The sequence below is a fragment of the Aquila chrysaetos genome, chromosome 25 (genome assembly GCF_900496995.4).
Source record: "Aquila chrysaetos chrysaetos chromosome 25, bAquChr1.4, whole genome shotgun sequence".
In the NCBI taxonomy this organism is placed as follows: domain Eukaryota; kingdom Metazoa; phylum Chordata; class Aves; order Accipitriformes; family Accipitridae; genus Aquila; species Aquila chrysaetos.
The window spans coordinates 16,578,462-16,600,220 of NC_044028.1; the positions used below are offsets into that span (position 1 = coordinate 16,578,462).

The window sequence follows — 21,759 nt, forward strand, 5'->3', positions numbered from 1 at the left end:
AGAAAGTGGCATCGAGTTGCTGCCAGAAACCTGAACCCCACACACATGCAGGGCCACCCCAGTCAGTGCACAGGGAGCCCAAGTGCTGAGCTGATTCATGCTTGTGTGTGGAGCACAGCAGACCTGCTGTCGTGTGACACCTTCCTGGTGAGACTCACAGGTGTCAGCCCACTTCTCAATCCACAGTGCCCATCTCTCATGTGGGTGAGGCTTGCAACATTCTCCTCTACCACATATTGTACAATGCCTCTGACCAAACCGCAGTGATGGTTGGTTCTGGACACAGCAGAAAGGTCACTTCTGCTCAGGTACTTCTGTTCCATCTGCACCTGGTCTGCACCCAGAGGTCCAGGCAGGCTGCTGGCTGTGGGAACCAACGCCCCTAGGCCAATAAAAAGGAACCAAGAATTGTACCAAAACCTAGCCATCATCCCCATTTCTTGCAAATCCTGCCTCCTAGACACATGGCTGAAATGGACCAGGAGATGGCTTGGTTTCTTTCCCTCCACCACTGTTCTCCCCATCCTCTCTGCTCAGCAGCTCCTTCCCTCTCACCCTTCTCTCAGGGCAGAGCTCCATCCTGCTGCCAGACTAGTCCCTGCCCTCCCACAGACCGTACCTTCACCAAAGCTGCAGCTGCTCGGAAACTCATTTTGGCAACAGACTCCCGTTTCCGCCGTCGTGGGAGGCGATTGAACCCTGAGCGTGAGCTGGTGAAGGAGCAGAGTGATGTGGCGCCTGGTGTGATAGGTGTGTGTGGGATGCTGCAGCCATCATTGTCGTCAGCCATACGGAAAGCTCGGCCACGGGCTAAGGGGTCTATGATCTGCCAAAAGAAGAAGCCCATCAGTCCATTCACCCCCAAACCCTTCCGTACCAAGCCCTCCTCCCTCTAGGCAAACATCTTGAGACCATGACAGTGGTCTGGGTCCTGGGATTGACCAAGAACCAGGCAGGATGGACCAACAAGCAATTCTACAATAGGGAGATAAGGAATAACCTGTTGCAAGCTAAGCCCTAGTTGTAAGCCTCAAACCTCTCTCTCCCCCTCCCTCCCTTTTTTTTTTCTTTTTCTTCTTTTTGTTTTGTTGGTATTGACTATTTTCACCCAGAATGTTCCTGATGTTCACAGCAGACTCCAAAGCTCCTTCAGCCCTTCCTAAACTCTTGGTTTCATTCATTTCCTGTGCCAGTGAGCTCTACAGTCAGAGAATGTGCTGTCTGAACAGGAGTTTGAGAAATCCCTGAAAACAGCCATTCTCTTTCTCCAGCTAGTTTCCTCTCTGATACTGGACAGCCCAGGACTTAACAGTATCCTGCTGAAGCTTAACTGTGTATTTACATCCACTTCCATTAATTAAGTTATAACAGCTGGAAAAAGCAGACAAGCTTCCGGGAGCTGCAAGCCCTTCTTTGGGACTCTTCAGGCCAAAGCTCTCACTTCTTTCAAACATACGAATCAACCTAATGAAAATATTGCCTTCAGCTACAAACCTTGCCTCCGTCCTTACATCATCACAGCTGTGGTTTCCATAAGACTTCTATGCTTTATCCTAATGTTTTATGAGCTTTTTTTAATACACAGTTGCACACTCAACAGGAAGCTTTATGGGCTTACACCTACTGATACCATGTTCTGATTTCATGTAGCCCACATAGAGCCCAACAGTATTTCTGAGTCTCCTGTGACCAAAGACCAACTGCAAGATACTTCAGCTAGTAAGAAAACAGGAAAGAGCAAGAGGTGAAACTTGATTGAAAGATGGACAATATTCTCCTCTGCTTCAGTGATGCAGCCAGGTTTCAGGTCACAGACTAACCTACTTCGGAAGGAATTTGTTTCCCCACTTGCGCAGGTTGCAGTGGTGCTCACTAATGCACAGTAATCAACCATATCAATTACTATAGCTGAATGGAGCAAAGGGAAGAGCTGGGATATTGTGGGTTAGTTCTGAAGTGCTGGTAACTGGATGTGCTTGATTGGGTCTTGTCCCCTGGGATCACACTTGAAGGTTGCAAGTAGGGGGCTACCAGATGCCCTTTGCAGGCACTCAAAACCATTTCTGAGGACGGATGAGCAGAGCTGTAGTACCGCTGATGCAAGAAACACTTTTCAAAGTCCTAAAACATAACCTGTAGCTGTGCTACTGTCTGCATTCTGCTTGGGACAAGGATCCACTAGGCAAGCGTCCTGAGTGATAGCAAGCCTGTTACTGTATATTTGGGTCCAGGATACTGGCCACCCTGTGTACAACAGAATTTTGTCCTTGCAAAATGGCAGCAAAAAGCCCAAGCTGAGAGCTCTTGGACACGCTGCATGCATCTAGTCACCACCCTAGTCACAACATGGCAAACACAGCTCTGAACCTATCACTGAAACAGCTGAGAGATCTCAGCCAACGAGACCAGAGAGAGGCTGCTGAAGGAGACAGTCTGCCAAACTGTATCTGAGACTTGAGAAGTGTCTGAGCACAGAGCCCAGACATGTTCAGGCAGAACTAAGCTCGCAGATAGGTCACAGCTGCCAAAGCGGTAAAGACGCTGTGCAGGAAACTCACAATGCCCTTGATTCTGTCCCAGGTTACTCACCTTTTGCATGCCCAGCTGGCAGGGTCCAACATAGAGTGGAGGAGGAGTCTCTGTGCTTGTTAGAGAAATATTGTCCTGACTGGGCAAGTCCATTTCCCGGATGACCTGAGGTTTCAGTTTCCCATAGCGCAGGCTGCAGTGGCGGAGGCTCTTTCTCTGCCATTTCTGAGTAGCGTCACTGTCTTTGCTCACTCCAAACCAATCTGCTGTGCCTCTGAAAGATGCCAGCATACAAGAGCAAAGAAGCATTATGTTTGCTTGGACTACACACATGAAAAGACAAAACCCCTGGTGGTCACTGCCAGCCCACCCCAATTCAAAGACAGGCAGAACTCTTCCCCACGAGCATCTTGCAGCCTGTCCTCAGCTGGTTTTAGCAACCTGACAGATGCTGGCCAGAAATGTTCAACCATCAACAGCATTCTATCTCAGACAGAAGAAAAATGACAGCAGAGATTTCACTGTGTGTAAATGACAGTTTGTTCTGAGTTTTTCTAAAAACAAAGAAAAGTAGATGGGACAGAAATACAGAAAAGAACTTGGTGAAAGGTCTGGTTTTTTCTTTAAAAACCATCTATTGAAAACACTTACCATCTTCAGGCCAGCTCTAGGTCCCCATCGTGGGATTGTACTGTTTTACGGTTCTGTAGCTTCTCCCAGGAGCCACCAGAATTCACTGTTCTCTCCCAGCCTCCGCCCACACTCCCAGGATACCCCTAACTTCTCCATCTCATGCTGCAGGATTTCTATCCTCCTCAAAGGTAACATTAATGGCATATGTTTGCTGTGGTCCTCATCTCTGCTAAAGCAGACACACACAGTTCTAAGCTGCTGGTTGCAGAAATAGGAGCTCAACGTTGCAGCCATGAGGTAGGTTTGCTGCCAAGTGGCTGCTGTCACAGAAGAGCAGTGGATCAGAAGCAAAATCCCAAGGAAGGTGGACAGGGATCGGGGTAAGTCAGACTAACAACCTACTTCAAATACTGCAGGACAGCTGGTACCCTAAACCTACAAAGATCACTGCAGCCCTGCCAAGCCTTTCCCACTCTGGTTAATCCTTCCTCAGAAGATGACAAGCTGCGTCAGCCTACAGTTGTCTGGCCAGGTGTCGAAACCTGAAAGTCCTTCCAAGCCAAACCCAATACCCTGGCCTGAGGCCCCTGCTCAGGGGCAGGATTTCCAGCTGCTGAGAAGCAAGACCTCACACATCACAAAGGGAGTATTAAAACATACACTGAAGTAAAGGCTGGGTTAAATCTAGAATTAGGTCACACAGGGGAACTGCGTCAGTGCATTGGAGACAGGAAACTAGTCTTGTGTTTTGCACCCTACCGAGCAAAAATACATCAACCAACAGGTGAAGGTGTCCTGCCACCATGTAAAAAGATGTGAATTTGAAACCCACAGCCTTTCCAGCTAAAACTTCCAGATGCAAACCACCACGCATTGCCCTCAGCCTTCCCCGTTTCCCAATGATCCAGAACAGACCTTTCAGTAGGCGTGAGGTCACATGGGCCATTGCTAGATCTCACCTAACCTCACTGACCCGAATGTCTCCAAATGCCTCCAGCAAGTCAACAGGAGCCAGACCTCAGAGACAGGTCTACGTGCATGTCTCAAAGCACTGCTCTGCTCCCACAGACCCACATCTTGTCAGAGCAATCTTCGTCTCCATTCAGAGCAGAAGGGCCTAGGGTCAGCACCTGGCCTGACAGACCCAAACCCAAGCCTATAGCACAGAGGTAATGCTCTGGCTGTGCAGATGCACAGGCACAACACACACCACAAAACAGTCTTACAACTCGGGGGGCTTCTCATAGACTGCCGAAACCAATATTTCAACACCAAGGTGACCTTGGGTGACAAGCCCGTACATGGGGCTGCTCCTCAAAGGGAGAGGACTGAGGGTCGTTTGTGCCCATATAAGCCTGCTGATGAACGGCCCATTGCGCCAACAGCAGCACCTCAGAGCCCTCAAACTGTGCTCCCGCTAGCCTGGAAGGACAAGCACCACCACAGCTGTTTTGCACTGTGAGGACCACTCCTGAACTGCCAGAGACCACTACTGGTCCAGGGCCAGGGTAAAGAGCTGTCCTACTCTCTGATCACAGTCAAGATAGTCCAGGAGAGCTAACTACAGAGTTTAGGGTATTGGGAGCGCCCTGGGAAGATGCTGAATGCCCCTATCCAGCTGGGGAGCCCCATCACATGCTACAGACTCCCTGGAACACCGTAACAAGGAACGAACCAACATCAGAGGTCAGCTCTAGCTCTTCTATCATGCTGAGCTAACCAGCCCTGAAAGCCCAAGACCAAACACAAGCAGTCACCAAAGGTGGACACAGTGCCAGAATGGCATCTGGCCAAGGGTAGCAGTGAGGAAGGTAGGACAGGAATTGACTCCTGGGCATTAGGTCCAGTCCCCGCCACGCACAAAGTCACATTGTCTGCCTGATTTTAAAAAGTTTACTGAGCTCCAGTCTTGAGGTGGTGGTCAATGGGCTATTGTGCCCTGGACTCCCGGAGTGGCTCATCTCGTTGGTGCTAAGTAAACGAAGACCTCCACCTCAAAAAGAAGACAGTCACATTTGGATTAGAAAAAGCCATGATGTCAACAGGGTAAGAATGGATGCTTCCATTCACCAGCTTCTGAGCTGCATCTGGACAAACATGACTAGCATCTGTTCAGTGCTGCTTCTTCTCCTTCCCCTTCTGCCCCAAGGCTTTGGGGCCAACATATGCATATGCCACATGTTGCATTGATGCTAGCAAAGGCAGGCTGCGCTATGGCTGCCCTGGGGAGATATTCCAGCTGCGGTGAACGCCAGGAGGTTGACAGCTTGTTAGGAAAGGCAGGAGGGAGTGAGGCTGGTGGGTGGACAGCTTGTTAGTCCATGCTACTTATTGACAGCTGCCTACACATTTAGTAGGAGTGACAATTGTTTTTTGTTAGAAGCACACATGAACTTTCTCACTCCTGCCTGTTTGTAGGCCTCCTGGCCAGCCCTGGGAAGGCAATGTGGTCCCAGCAACAGCCAGAATCTGTGCAGTTCACAACAGCCCTTGCACACACATGCAGGGGTGGGTTTCACACAGTGCTACCAGTACCTGAAAAACGATCGGGGCAGGGACTGCCGCTTTCTCAGGGAACTCCTGCCCACCCGGTGCCCATGAACAGGCAGGGTCTGACTCCTTTGAAACCGTACCTGTCTGCTGCAAAGAAAAGAGAGCTGAAGGGAAGGAGCCTGCAGGGCTGTGGAAGGGAGCAGCGACCTGCATCCAACACCTCCCCATCTCCTTCCATAGCCCCATCAGCAGCAGTTGTTCCACACTCCACATGACAGTGGCCTCCAGTTGAGAGCATGACCTAAGACAACCAACCAAACTCAAGCCACACAACACCATCTTTGAACCCAGGAGGCTGCTGAACCCTTTTGGTGCATCTGCACCTCTGACATACATCTCCCACTGCTCTTGAAGACACCAGGGATACTGCAATCCCCCTCAACCCCAGACCACTGTGATCTGCTGCCTTCTGCCCAGATGCCCAGCTACAGATCCCACTGGCTGGCTTTGGACACCAGAGTGTGAAACCATGGAGGTGTCAGCAGGCCAAGATATGATCTGCTTAGATACAGGTGTCTGATGCCACTGGAAGGGCCCTGGGCCTGTTCTGGTGGACCCTGGCAGGATCTTGCCTCGTCCACCAGTCTATCTGTGCCACATCTGCTGCCTTGCATGGACATCTCGGACACCCCGGGAGACTGCAAGTGGTGTTAGATCCCCATACTAAGGCACATGAACCACTCCCATGCCATGTTCTGGACCACACAAGCTCGACCTTAGGATCACACTTGATCTGCATCCTCCGAGCCCCAGGGAACAGGATGGTGTGGAGTCCTGCTGCCAGAACAGTTTCACATTCTGTGCATCCTGGAGGCTGTGTTAAGCAGAAAACCTGGCAGTCAACCTCCCTGGACTCACAAAACAAATCCCCAAGACACCTTTATGGATGCATGGTCTGCAATTCACCACTGCATACCTAGCTCTGCCAAACAGAGCAGTTTTTAGGCCTTTCCTTGGTACTTTCCAGTTCCCTGTCCTTGTTTCTGATCCACTTATTTCATGCTTTCATTGCTAGTGTCATGTCACATGTGCATTTCCTGCAGTTCTGCCCGTTGGAAAGTCCTTCCCATTGCTGCACCTGCTCTCCTACCCACATCCCACAACACTCTGTAGAAGTTGCCCACAAGCTGCAAGTCCTCCAGGAGGAAGATACTTGGCCACCCCCCGTGCTGCACAATAACCCGCGTGAGACAACTCAGCACTGCAATAGCATTGAACTCCCCACACACATACTCTGAGCAGGAGACTCCCAGGACTTCCAAAACCATTTGTGCACCTCTGGGCCACTCCCTGTGGGACCACATGTACTCCCAGGGTACAAAATGCCTACACAGACCATCAAGCACGGGCAGGGACACAGCCACCAACCTGAGCCCCAGCACTTCCATTACAGCCTGGGCAGGCAAGAGGAAGACATGTCACAGTGTCTGTTGGTGCAACAGCCACATGTATCTGCCCACTGCCCCAATGCTAGGCAGGACATTAGCATCTCCCTCAGTGTGTGGGAGCTTCACAACCACTGTCCAGCACTCCTTCCTTGCTCACTGTAGGTACATATGCCTTGTCTGTCTTATAGTGTAGTAGCACTAGGGGCAAATTTGTTCCCCCAGCGCCAAAGTGGTCCACAGTTCCCCAACCTCTCCACCCTACACAGACACTGCATGTTGTGAGGACCTCTGGGGGAGAAGGTTACCCTGGTCCTCCTGCACAATGCTTCTTGTCATGGCCTCGGCAGCACTCTCCCAGGATATTCCCTCATCCTTGACAAGCTCTTGCCTAATTGTCCTGACAAGGAGTGGGACAAGGGCAGGGACGTGAGGGAAGAGGTCCAGAAGCTGCCCATAGCCCTGAAAAGAGCAGACACTGCCTTCATGGCTTAGCCCTCCCAGCCTCACAAGAAGCAGGATCACAGAGAGCTGCTGCAGGAGAACTTCACCACCGAGGCAGCTGGGGAACGTCTGAGGCAAAGGAAAATAGTGCATGGGAGGTCAGTCTCTCCCATAGCTGGAAAGTTGCTCCTTTGTGAGTGGGCGAAGCCTGGCTGGCTGAAAGTGCCTCTGACCTGTGGAGGTCCAGGGATGTTCCTGGGATCCAGGCAGGCCTGAAAAACTGCCAGGGATACAAGCCAGGCATCTCAGGAGAGCAGCTGGAAGAGCCACTCCCTTTGGACAAACCGGGATAAGCCTTTGCCACAGGGAGAGAAAGAGCATCCATCTGTGAGGCCGGGTCTTAGAGACCCCTGGGTTGTGGGGACAAATGATAACCCTCTGTGCAGGTGTGGGGGACAGGACCAGAGCAGCCTCTCCCTACTCCCCATCACCCCCCCACAGCCATCTCAAGGACCTGCCAATGAGCTAGTGCTAGGAGCCAAGCTGCTGAGAGCCCTAGACTGCTCAGGATAGGCTTCTGCCTCCCACAGCAATCATATGCTCTCAGATACCGCATCAAAGCAAGCCCAGCACACCACATCATACAGTCTCAGCTAAACATCAGGGCTTGAGGCATCCTGTTACTCAGAAACAGCCAGCTCCCTGGGGCATGGGGGCATTAAAAATTTGTCTCTAAGTGGCAAGAATCATTCATTGTCCTGATCACCACAACATTCCTCTGAGGACTTGTCTCCTCACTTAGTAAAGACAGGCTACATAGCACCACTGGGCTTATATATTGGGGACCTATCTGCACCCACCCTCTTCCGCAACCTCATCATAAATAACCAAGGAGACAACCTAATCCTGCTGTGATAGCATGCCACTTAAGTGCCAGGCAATGGAACAAGCAGAGGACCATAAATCCACAAATAAAGGATGGCAATGGATGGCAGAATCCACCAAAGCAGGCTCCATGAACTCAGTGTCTCACCTCTTGATGGTCTGGGTGATTGAGGTCTGTCGTTGTAGCACCGGTCTCCTCACTTCGTTAGGCAGGGAGGGCACACGGGTGTTGTCAGCGGGCATGCTCACACTTCGCAGAAAGGCCTGACGTCTCGTTGGCTGTGAAGAAAAGGCAGTCAGTGTTCTCAGAGTGGGAGTTAGTGTTCTCAGAGTGATGCTCTACAAGGCCAGTCAGGTTGCAAAACATTTAGTTACCAATTCAACAGCCACCCAACACCCCAACCACAAGCTGGGAACGTGCAATTGGGCAGCAAAATCAGGCTAACAAGGACCGTGTTCATGTTAGCGAGGAATGGCTCTGCAGAACAGAACAGTTAGTATCAAGGACGCAGCATCTGCATGTTGTGGTGAGTTTCAGTTCAGACTAGCTCTAGCCTGGCCCATGGACTGATGTCCATTTGTAGATGGGGTGTATTACATGAGTTCCTGCAACATATCCTTCTAGCTATTTTCTAGCCAGAAGGAACTCAGATCACACAATGCTAGACCACTCCACAAGGTGAAGAGAAGCACAGTAAGTGAGATTGGCTTCAGAAGTGACTCTGAATCTGCATTTAAAGCCTGCGAGAGCTGTGGGTGGGTCTGTGCTATAGCTGCTGCCTGGTGCAGGCTAAGCAAGCTGGGAAAGCCACATCGGCTTTGTTCATAACCTAATTGTCTGGACACACTCAGATCTGAAAGCTCCTGGCATGTCTTGGCTGAATGTCACCTACCAAATATGACACAACTCACCAGACTGTTCTCAGCTCACACAACTGCCTCCCCAGATTAATTTCTCATCAGCTTGGCAGAGACACCATCTCCCATTTGTAAAATGCAGGCTAAGCAGACTGTTCCTCTGGCAAGGAAGTGTCTGATCAACTGTTTCTTTGGTCAGACACGGTCTCTGCCTCAAGACTACTTGCTACTCCAGCCCCTCTAGCCCAGAAAGCTAATAATTTCCACTAATCTTAACATTTTTGTTATGTTTTATGTAAAAACAATGCACAGATACTCAGGTTATACAGCAAAGGAGCCCATTATGCACTCATCCCAACAGCCTCTGCTGTGCACACCGGATCTCTGGAGAACATCACCTCCACCAGCTTCCTTCATAAGTACAGAGTGTCTCTCCAGAAGGTGCCCAGCTGGATTTACAGATTTCAGGTAAAAGAACATCCATCAAAGCCTTAAGTAAGTGATTTGGAAGGTTTCAACCTGCACTGTTAAAACCCTGCATTCCACTTCTAATTCCTGCAGAATGAACCCCAATCGCTTTCCTTCCATGGGAAGACCAGGACCAAGATTCATCTGCCAGAAGCTGTCACATAACTGAAGTGCATTTTAGTCCCTGGATCAAGGAATGGCGAAGAGACCAGTCCTTGCTATTCCAAGCACAACATTAGTTCCCTCTTAAGACAAGCTTGTCCTCAACTCCCCTCCAGGGGAGCTGTATAACCCTCTGTTTCTCTGATGGCTAAACTGTTCTTTCACATAAGCAACTGAACCCAGGCAGTGCATCCCACCCATGGAGCTGGGCAGTAAGAACCCTCCAGCTCTGCCTTTGGCGCAGGTAGTCTCTGTTCCTGCAGTAAGGTCACATGAGCAGCCAGCAATCATCCTACCCAGGTCTCACACCTACATGAGAGTTTTTGCCACCTTGTAGCGGAAATTCCTGTTGTTCTTCCTATTCCCAGCACAAATACAGATGTTTTACGCTCATACTTTGCACGGTTCTTATTAACCTATCACCCCATCTCCACTGCACCACTCTTCAATATTACTTATTTCTCATCCCACATGATGTTCTTATGTTCCTCATGCTGGTAACAGCTTTGTGTTGCCAGTAACTGTTCTTTCTCTGCTGTTACTGATGAGAGCCTGTCATTATCTTGGCTATTGATAAGTCAAGACTCATTCCCTGCTCATTTCAACATAAGCTCCAGCACTTCCAGGCCCTCATGTTTGTCTAGGAGCCCTTCACTCCTCCAGTCCCCTTAAGAAATGCTTGTTTGAATACCTCACTCCCATATCCCCCAGCCAGGACACTTCACAATCCCCACATCCAAACAGTCACGTCCACTGATCTGAGCACATCAGCAACCCACCCTCTTCCCTCCCACATCCCCTTCAAGGGGGAGTTAATTACTGATCATAAATTTACCCAATGGCTCTGCCCCTTCTCACGTGGCCTCGTGACCTGCCATCACACGCTGCCTTTCTCTCAGCCAGGACTGCCGGAGACCACAGGCACAGGCAGGCTCTCAGCGCAGTGGGGCTCTGCACACCCCCTCCACGGCTCCGCAGACCCTCCCTCCTGCCCCCAGCCTCTGTACCTGCACAGGCTGGGGCTCTTCTGGCACCGACATGGGCATCGGCACCGGGATGTCCAGTTTTAACCATGGTGGCTTCTTCCGCTGTAAACTGCTCGTGCTGTCGTGTCGTGCCTCCGACATCGTCCCACGTTTGTCCTCAGGCCTAGGAGAGGGAAGAAAACACAGTCAGGAGGGGGCCAGTCTCATCCCTCACACGGTATGTGCCGGCAGGGCCGAGCAGAGCACCCTCCTCCAGGCTGTGACTGATGGGACCGAAGCCCCACGTTGGACGACTTCCCAAAGTGCCTCGTGAGGGTTCCAGTGTCACAGCTTGTGCCCATGCTGGTCAGCCAGGACCAGGCACTCGGAGGACATGGGGCATTTCTAAGGCCCACAGGACCTCAAGCCAGGTGCCAGAGACCACAGTCACAAGTTGGAGAGTCACCTCCCATTAAGATTTTTGCTGAGACTACTGTGAGATCCAGATTCCTCAAGAACCAGTCATGAATTAAATCTTAATGAGATCTGGATCCCGTCCAAGCAGCTAACTGCAGTACCAAAAGCCAGTGACCTCCCTCTAAAAACAGCTTGTGACTCACACAGGCACCCTTGCCCACCCAAAGCCAAGCACCACACTTTCCTACTTTACTACTTAGCAATTAGCAAGTGCCCATTTCTCATTGCTGGTTCTAATCTCTTTTAGATGTAGTAATTTTCTAGAAACACAACATAGTGCACAGAGTAAAACAAGTATAGTATGAACATTAGAGAACTGGCACTAATCCTGAACTAAGAGTGGTTTTCATACATAAATAATAATGATATGGTATTTAAACAAAAACCGCTGTGTTACCAAAATGCTCAAGTAACCAGAGTGACTCACTGTCATCTTGCCCACTCTACTATACTGCAGCTTTCTCCTCCTGTTTAGGTTGCATGCAGTAGGACAGGGACCCTGTGACTCTTTCAGGCTGGCAGAGCACCAACTTTACTGTGCACGCTCAGAGAAACAATTAAGAAAATAGATTTCATTGGAGGGAGATCAGCTCAGATACCTCCACAAGTACCTTCCAGCCTAAGTTATTCTACAAGCCCATATTTCTTCCTCTCCTAGCACACACACAACCACAAGCTAGCAGTGGTAAGTATGTGTGCTGAATGGGAAAATGATCCATTCCCTCTCAGCTCCCTCCTTGCATTGTCCTAGGCCACAGGCCCCATAAGGGACAAAAAAACCCAAACAAACAAACAAACCCCCCCCCCCCTCAAAAAAAAAAAAAAAAACAAGAGTCCCAGCCTCTTCCCCCACCATGGTGGACAGATGGAATAAGCATCCAGTTAATTTAGCAGGCACACATGATTTGAAAGAGAGTAGGAGAAAAGCTCTCCGTTTGGATTAAAACTCAGTGCACTCACAATGTTAACACAGTCAATTTCTTTTAAATGCACAATGAGTTTATTATGCAAGGATTCTTCCTTGAGATTAGCCAAGTCCTAGGACAGGACCAGAGGCAGAGGGACCTCCATCCTACAAGACATTTGGCACTCAACTAAACGAGGCCCTGAGCAGCCTGAATTACCCCTGCCTTGCACAGCAGCTGAGCCAGACAACCTGCGAAGGTCCCTCCCAACCTAAATTAGGGACTGGTTCTCTGAAACACGCACTGCTTTTCACAACATTTCCACCATATTCCCACAGCTCACTGCAGCTGCTCTGGAAGGGAAGCTACCCAAACAGTGAAGCTTACCATTGCAAAAGATGCATGGCGGGGGGGGGAAATAGGTCAGCAAAAGGGAGCGGGGGATGATCTGGATTGGGTTAGAAGAGAATCTCATCTAAAATGAGCTGAAGACCAGCTGCTAGCTCAGTCGCACAAGCTGGGCTGGCTGCCAGGAGCGCCACGCTCAGCTGAGCCGGAATGACAGAAAGGGAGGACTCAGCTGTAGGTGGATGAAGGTTGGGTTTCAGCAAATACCACAGGCCCCCAAAAGTCTGGGAATTCATGAGCTAGCCTGTACAGACATGCCCTTTCTACATGCACCACGGTCCTGTGTGCACAGACGCAGTGCTGTACATTACAGGGGCACAATTCCTTCCTCCCCTCCACCCCTAGCCACAGGGATGACTAAATGCATCTGTTCTAACTTCCTATAAGATGAGAATAGTGAGAGTATTAGGGAAAGTCCCGCCTGCTCTTGGTAAGGGTAAATCACTACAAGACAGCTTTCAGTCTTGCATACAGAATGGGCAAATTTGTCTTCATTGTGAGGTCAGAAAACAAAGCAGATTTCTCATATCTGAAAAACTCCCTTGGTGTAATGCAAAGAGCTCCAGCATTTACCCATGAGGATCACGAACACATATCTTCGTGAGATGCTCTAATCAGAGACCAGCCAAGAGGTACAGAGCCACCACTCTGGCATGACCAAACACAACCTATTTCACACATGCCCCTCATGGCACAAATCAAGAGCCTCCTCTCTGTGCCTTCAAGGGCAAATTCAGAGCCTCTGAACTAGCAACGCTTCTTTTTCCAGCATCTCTTCAATGAGCAAACATCACTCAGCTTCCTTCCTGTCCACCTACAGAACTGACTTTGTGAGCAGGTGCTTTGGATGTAAAGCATACAAACGTGTAAGATTTGCAGCTTTATCAAACAGTGAGGCCAAGCCAGGAAACCAGTGCATGAATCACTCCTGTATTGCCCAAAAGCTGCTGCAACAATGCTGCACTCCGCGAAAGATTTTCCAATGAAATCTGTTTTCAGTCCCCCTTCCTAAATTGCCACGGACAGGGATGTCCATGTATCGATCACACTGGCTTCGCTGTGACCCTTGCAGACTAGTGCATGGAGATTTCCAGCACTGTGCACACACGCCACACAAGAAGAAGAGAACAGAGCATGCACAATCATGGGGTCAAGCCCATGGCCTTGTGAGTATCCCCAAAGTTGACTCAACTTTGTACTTTAGGCAAGAAGATCTCAAGATGAAATTCACATAGCTGACAGAGCAATGGACTGCTTTCTCCCAACTTCAGCAGTTAAAGAGTTCTTTAAATAGCAAAGCACCAAAATGCATATATAATTGTGTAAGTGCACTCAGTATTTAAAAACCAGGTGAGTTTCAAGGGTGACTGCAAACCGTCTGCAATTTCTTCTATCAGTTTGACCTTTTTTACTTACAAAAATGTTCATTTCCCAATAAAAGAGTGTAGTGAAGGCAGAGCTGTTCAGCATTCCCCGCTACATGTGTGCATTTGGAGTGGTCAAGAACAAACCTTACAAAGACATAATATGAAACTTGCAGCACTTGCCCTAGCAGGGCCTGATTCTCTCTCTGCACGCTGTGAATACACAGCCACAGCACAAGTCAGCCAACTGCCTCTGACCCAGGGCACAGAAGAGACTGGGGTATGGACACAAGAGGCAGGTCTCCAGGAAGTTAACAGTAAGACTGAATGTGGATCCAGCTGTATACATAGATGTATAGACTAATGTACGTAGATGTACAGCTGGATGGTTGAACATAGTCTTTGCAAGGTAGGTGACACCCCTTATTACACCTGGTCCTCACTCAGAGTGCTGCAGTCACCGATTTCTGTCTCAGCACTGCACTAAAAGCACATGCTGAGTTTCACACTAACCCCTTAGGGGTTAGCGTTTCTGGATACAGTGTCCATGTATTTGATCAGGCCAATGGGCTTTGTTTCAAAGTCAATTGCATTGACCATATTTCATTTGAGCAGTCCCATATTCTCAATCCCAGTTTCTCAGTACTGTCCTAACAAGGGTTTTCAAGAGGTCACTGACAGCAACAGGATAGGAACATACACAGCACAGCCACGCAAGGTCAGGCCAAATGTCCATCTAAAGCCAGTATCTCATTTCCAACAGAGGATGTACAGAGTACAGTATCACTCAACAGTCATATCTCCCTGGACAGAGCCATGGCATGTGCTATGAATAACTCAGAGGCTTCTTGTGCCAGAGATGTCTTTGCATTTAATGGGTCTGTATCCATCTCCATATCCATTTAATGATTTTTCTTCCAGAATTTATCCAACTCATTTTTTAATCCAAGCAAACTTTTCGTATTTGTAACTGCACATGACAAAGAGCTCCACAGCTGAAACACGTGCTGTGTGACAAGCCATGTTCTTCAGTTTGTCTCTGAACCTGCCACTTCCTGGGTTTACTTGATGCCCTGTAGTTCTTGGGCTAGAAGAGTGAACAGCTTTTCCCTATCCTCTTTCTCCATGCCAATCCTGACTCTACAGATCTCTTCCATGTCCTTCCTACTATCCTCTCTTCCCACAAACACAGCGGGATCCATATCCAGCTGCTCAGTCCTTGGACAGGAGCTGTTCCAGACCTCTCACCTGTGCTTGTGGTTTGCAGTGTCTCCCAAAGTCCAGAAAATGCTCCACCAACCTAGACATCAGCTAAATATCTTCATCCTGGGTAAGTGGAAATGTTCATGCTTTCAAGTTTTTGTGAACTGTCATTGGGGATGGACACTCAACTTTTGTAAACTGTCAGGATAGCGATTCCAACAGGTGGCATCAGGAGAGGTCTCCATTATTACCAAACCCACGTAAGAGCCATTGGAGTCGTGGGTAAGGAGACTGTCTGAAGAGACTGGAAAAAGGTGGAATGGCCCAATACCTGCCTGGACTTCTCTTCTCAGTGCTAGCAGAGTCCCAGTCCTGGTGCCACCACCTGCACTGCTCAGTCAGCTCAGAAGCTGTTCCCTCAGCATCACAAAACTGAGTAATCTGGAAATACAAACTCTTCTCCAGCACACAGGCTGAACGCACAACATTTGTAAATCTAGCTTCTTCTAACTGATCAGCTGCGTGTAGAACTGTGGTAGCAGCACAAAAATTATTAATAAAGTCCATTTCAATTAAAATAAACAAACAAAACAAAAAACTTGTATATTGCAGATACCCTGGGAAAGTAATCTTCAAAAGCTCCATGCCAAAGCAAGGTCACAATACCAGAACGAAAGACAAATCCACTGTGTTGTGGGTCAGGCTAAGAAAGAGGGAGGGTGCATTAAATTCCAAAGTTGGCACATGATCAAGAAAAGCTGCTTAGTGAAATCCACTGACCCAAAGAGAGAAGGAAAAGCCTTGTACAGAAGCCTCAGCATGCTCCTAAAACTGACAGGCATCTCAAATACATTCAGGGATTTGCATAGTCATTTCAAAGACAGACCATCCTTCCATTTAAAGAGACAACTGAAGCTATGCCCATGTTGATTGTTTTCTTCCAAAATTTCCATTTTACCAGTATTCTCATTTAAAATAAAGCTTTTTTTTCCCAAAAAAAGCATTCCAAATGAAAAAAACAAAACAAAAAACCAACTTCATTCAACCCTACCACACAAACACGCATCATCTGCTTTTTCCGACAACACTGCTCCTCTCTAGCACAGCGTGTGCATGTTCTTACAGACACCCCCAGGAGGTAACAGACACTGGGGCTATTCCACTGCAATTCAATCACCACGTCCCATGGTCAGCCTCTAGCTGTTTTCCTCCATTTTTCAAACCCCATCACTGCAAAGGCTGTATTTGCAGTGCCTGCTATGCAGAGTCCTAGGCAAGTCCCGCGTACCTGAAGGGGTCTACCCATGCAGCTATTCTGGTTGAGGCACACCAGAAGGCATCCAGGTGGAGAGACACCAAAGAAACCAGGATCCTAAACGTGTTCTCCAGACAGAGCAAGCCAGGGGAGACAGCGGGCTGCTGGCTGTGCCTCTCTCTCCAGGAGGATTTCTGCTGGCACAGCAGGGAAAAGGCAGGAAGTCCAAGGAGAAGAGGAGCAGTGGGGTTTCAGTCTTGTGGCTGCCAATAAAACCATCTAACATGGATGAGACCCAACAAGTTACGAATAATATCTCAAATACCAGGCACGAGCCAGACCTTTAAAACAAGCCAGATGGGAGAGACTGAGGGCAGGCAGGGACAGGGAAGGTGGAACAGGCCTGTGACCCCGCACTCTCAGGGAAAGCTGCCAAGGGCACAGCAACACCCAGGCTTCAGTTGCAACCACCACCATGTCCCACCCCAAGAAACTACCTTGGAAATGAACAAGGCCATCGGCACTGCCCTGGCAGCGGCCCTGTGGAGGGCTCTCTCCTGCTTTCCTGACCCTCACTGCCGAGCTCAGAGGAGATGCCGTAAGGCTTTGCAGACCCACAGGCTGCCAAGCAGAAGCTGGGGTCTGAGTAATCCAGGCACCTCTGAGCACAAGCCTGGCAGTGAGCTAGGGAGACACACTGCCCTTTTAGCCCTGCACAGCAGGGATCTGGCAGGACTACCATTCCCACACACTACCCACTGCCCCTCTCGCTGCCCTCTGCCACACACAAGCTCTGCTTGGGTGCTGGTAGAGACTGATGCTGCCTACAACAGCCTGCACCAAATCACACAGGCAACAGCTCCCCAAGGCCCTGCCTTCCACTTGCAAGCAAGCCAATCTGACAGCTAGCTGCTGCCCAAAAAGCAGTCTTGCCTTGAAGTGAGCCACTTCAAGGTGTTTTATCAGCACAAAACTAACCCTAGTAAATTATTTCCTGTTGATCTGGCATCCTGATGAGGCTCAGACGATTTCAGATAAGCTCTGTGCTACCTGAGAGAGGAAGGGTAGGACCAGCCTATTCAGTGATAGCTCAGCACGACAGCAGCTTAGCTGCACCATCAAACTACAGCCGTAGCCTTTATCCCTTGCTTATGTGAAACAGTGCTCCTCCGTGCCCAGCCTAGCAGACCAGTGCTCAGGGAACCGCATTTGCCCCCACCACCACACATGCAGCACGCTGAGCCCCTGCACTCTCCTCTGGAGAAGGACCAGACAGGAGGGCTGGGGAACAGCTAACCTCTTATTAAAAGACATAGCTTTCCTGCAGGCCAGTGTGGCACACTGGAAAGGCCTGTCCCTACCCAAACTGTCTTTGAAACTTTATGTCGAAGTAGAACATAGAAGAAATGGATCTGGGGTAGCAAAAGCCTTTGTCCTGGCCCCGATGGAACAAAGACTTTCGCCTTGTAGAGAGTGAATTAAAAGGCACACAATCTTCCTCCTGGGAGTTTTCTTTTCAACCAATGCTCTAGAAAGAGCTAGAACAGGAGTTACACACTTGAGCAGGTGGCCATAAAAGCAGCATGCAAGTAGGTCATGGAAAAGCAGCACGCAAGTACCACCACAGAGCTGTGCCAGCAGGAACCCACTAAGGTGGGGTGAATGCTATGGGGAAGGTCTTTAACTTCTGCGGCTACCCAAGCAACCAAGGCAGCCCTGAGGAATCTCACCATGAACCACTTAATTTAATTAGCTGAGAAATACCAGTGGAAACTTCCTGGCTTAAAAGAGGCCAGGCAGACCCCTAGACAGGAAACAGGAAGCTACATTAGAAAAAACCCAAGGGTTTGGATTTCATGCAAAGCCTTGCAGAATGATACTAGTATGCAAGAGGCACACCAAGAGTGCAAAGCTTCAACTGGGACCCACTGAACTTGGAGAAGGTTCAGCTATATACAAAGGCACAGGGTTTTAAATAGAGGTAATAAAAACATCTGCCAGTGAAGTCTGAACGTATCCCATGATCAGGAAAGCAGATCTGGTGTCCCTTTGAGCAACTGGTTTTCTTGATTTTCAGAAAAAGATGTGGGTCATGATGGAAATCAACCATAAATGAGCTCCTATTGGAACACCAGCATTAAAAGCTTTCAAAGCAGCTTCACACAGGACCTGAAGGGTATCCAGGTCTGGTGCCCTCATATAGAAGAGAGAGGAAAACCAGGGAGCTCAAAAAACTCTTCCGATTCCTGTTAGTCCCCAGATCTGTAGTTGAACTTCTCCAAATACAGGTTAAAAGATGCCCCCCAACTGCAACCTGCGAACACTCACACAGGCAACAGACTCTGACCTTCAAGGTCCTTTTGTTGCAGCACACAAAAGGCAGAACAGTTACAAGGACACGGAAGCCAACGCTCAAAATTCAAGCTATAAAGAAGTCATGGCCACTTGAGAGAGATGCAAGCCAACAGAAAAAGCAGTGCCCCCAGCCCTCTGCATTGCCCCCCACCTCGTGCTGGCACGAGCATCCCCGCAGCTGTTGGGTGTTCCACACTGGGAACCGACCCACATTAGCTCAACAAAGAAAATGGTTTGTTTCAGCCCAAACTCCTTCCCTGATCCAAGTCACCACATGGCTCCACAAACGCTTGTGCCAGCAGAAGGAAAGGGGAAGAAGCAGGAACAAAAAGAGCAGCTGGAGCCAGACGACTGGACTGGTTCTCAAGGCAACAGAGTTTAAAGCAATCGTGAAAACACAGCCAAAAACCTCACACTTGTAGCACTGTGGAAAGCTAACAATTATCACAAGGGAGGTGGTGGGTTCTGCACCTCTTGAGGCTTAAATAATCTTCTAAGAGGCACCCTCAGTGCAGGTGTTGAGTGCAGCAGGAATAAAATACTACTATATCACCAGAGGCAGAGTGAACTTTTGGGGGGGTCATTAGACGCAAAAACATCCAAACCATCCACAGATTTCTCTAGAGCTGACAGCCAAGCCTCACGCATGGGCAGCTTCCATAGAAGAGTTCCCAAGGGATGAGTTTCCCCTGCTCACCTATGGCCTGTGGCACCCACAAAGCAACTAGGTGGAAGGGAGCCAAGTAGAGCAGACTGGGCAGAGGGGCTGCCTTTTCCATCTCCTAAGCACGTGTAACCCAGATGACAGAAGCAGGCTCATAGCACTAGCCAGCATGCCTGTGCAGGGCCCAGGCGATGAGCAATCAGCAACCAACTCCACCTTCTAGAGTAAACTCAATACAGAGCCATCTACAACCTACCTAGATACCAGCAAGGGGAACAGTCTGAGCATGAAACATAACCAGAAAAGAGTGGGGAGCAGTGGAAAACCTTCTGGAGTACTTTGGCATCTTCATCCTCTCTGTGTTTCTCCATGAACACACCCTGCAGCTTTGCACAGAGAACACCAGCCTGCCACCACATGCAATAGCCACATTTCCAGCACCCACATCCTAATACTCTGGTCATAGCACACCACTTATAGGCTACATCTGGGCATGGACTGATGACGATGCTGTCACTGGAGTTATTAGCAGGTATGTCAAGCACAGGGCATGAGAAGCCAGCACTGATCAGCACTCCCATTCCCTAGGGAAGCCTGTAGAGTCAGCACTGCCTGGTCCTCAAAAGGAGCTGTTTCCACCTAGAGATCCATTACCAGCTACCAGATGGCTGATGCATGTCAGCATGCCTATGCAGAAAGCCAGGATACTACTGCTGGGCCAGTGCCACAGTGAACATAGCCAGAATGGATAACAAATATAATCACATTAACAACTCAAATATTAACAATTCCAGTTATAAACAACTGACTGCCAGCGCTGGAAGTGTATCCAGAGGAAGGATCCTCTACACAAGCCTTGTTCTTGCACCCTATTCAAAGGTAACCACAGCTGCCTGTTGGGTTAGCAGTACCTATGCGGAGCCAGCAGAGCCCTTCACTCTAGGGTTCCCAGCAGCCTCAAAGCACGGTTGTCTCAGTACTCTGCCTGGGTCTACACGTTCTTCAGCTCCTCATTAACAAAGAAGCAGGAAAGAGTGATCACAGAAACTATTTTAGTACACATTTAACTCATTGCAACAATTCAATGGGGCTCCAGAAGACCCTGTTCCGGATTTATTTTCATTACTAGTAAAATAGATGCACTGTAAATTACTGGCTGATCCACGAGTACCATGGACACAGTCATTGCCTCAATTTTACAGCAAGGTAAGATTCACAAAAATGCTTTTGTAGGTGCAGCCATGACCCCACATTAGAAAACAAAAGACAAAACCAACAAAATCCTAACACTGTATTTTAACAAAGATATCATTTTTCATTGAAATTCTGCATTTGTAAGGTTTTTTTCTATCAGCCCTCATATTCATCACAAGTACCGTAAGGGTTCGGGACACAAGGAAAGCTAAGAACACAGCAGTGGTATGACTCTCAAGACAGCAGTAAACACTGGCTCTGGTTGCTTTTGGAATAGCTGCTGCCTATGCACCCACCTCAAGAGCAATTTTCTTGGTAAATTAATGCCTCTTAGCGATTACAACATTGTTCATTTAGAAAATATGACATCAATAAACAATTGATGGAAAAGCAACTGCCAAAACTAGCAACCTCCCCTAAAAACATCACAATACCCCAAACCAAAAATTACATTAGACCAAAAGCCACCCAACCTCTATGGCAAAGACTCTCGGTACTAAAAGCAGCTAAGAATCACTGTTTGTTGTGCTAAATAAAAAAGCCTCACTGGCAAATGAGATCAAAACTGCCGCAAATGACAACATTTCCTATGGAAAGTTATATAAAACCACACTGAATAGCTATCTAAAAAAATCTTAGCGGAAATAACAAAAACAAACACTGGAGCCACCAGAAGACAGACTTTATATTCAGGAAGGATGGAAGCCACAGCATCTGAGCCATTCAGGCCAGCTTTCTTTGCGTGTTGAAATTCAGAGCATCCTCACTCACCATCACACACCTGCTTTCTCCAACATGACAACAGTTCTGTTCACCTGCATACAAGTGAGAGAACAAGCCTGCATCCACCAGCAGTGCCCACAGCAATGAGGCCCAATGGAGATCCTTCAAAGGAATAACTAAATAGCCAAGGACTCAGAGCAGAGCTGGTTCGGCTGGAGCTGCTCTTCCTAACCATTAGCTGATTTAGCCAGGGACATAGTAGAGCTAGCCTGCCACTCTGATGCTCTAGTTTCTACTCTTGCTAGTGCTCGACAGCTGGCCGCACACCA

At 48.8% G+C, this 21,759-nt stretch overlaps 1 protein-coding gene across 9 annotated transcripts in view; it reads right to left on the reverse strand.

Annotated features, from left to right (window-relative positions):
• RHBDF1 (rhomboid 5 homolog 1) overlaps positions 1-21,759 on the reverse strand; it is a 39,207-nt gene that overhangs the window by 10,662 nt on the left and 6,786 nt on the right. For 7 of the 9 annotated variants that reach the window (XM_030002510.2, XM_030002511.2, XM_030002512.2 and 4 more), the window contains exons 2-6: positions 10,925-11,066; positions 8,578-8,708; positions 5,698-5,799; positions 2,590-2,803; positions 620-826 (exon numbers count right to left, since the gene is read on the reverse strand). In XM_030002510.2, coding sequence (XP_029858370.1) covers positions 620-826; positions 2,590-2,803; positions 5,698-5,799; positions 8,578-8,708; positions 10,925-11,066 — 796 coding nt within the window. The other 2 variants (XM_030002517.2, XM_030002508.2) reach the window with 2 other exon arrangements.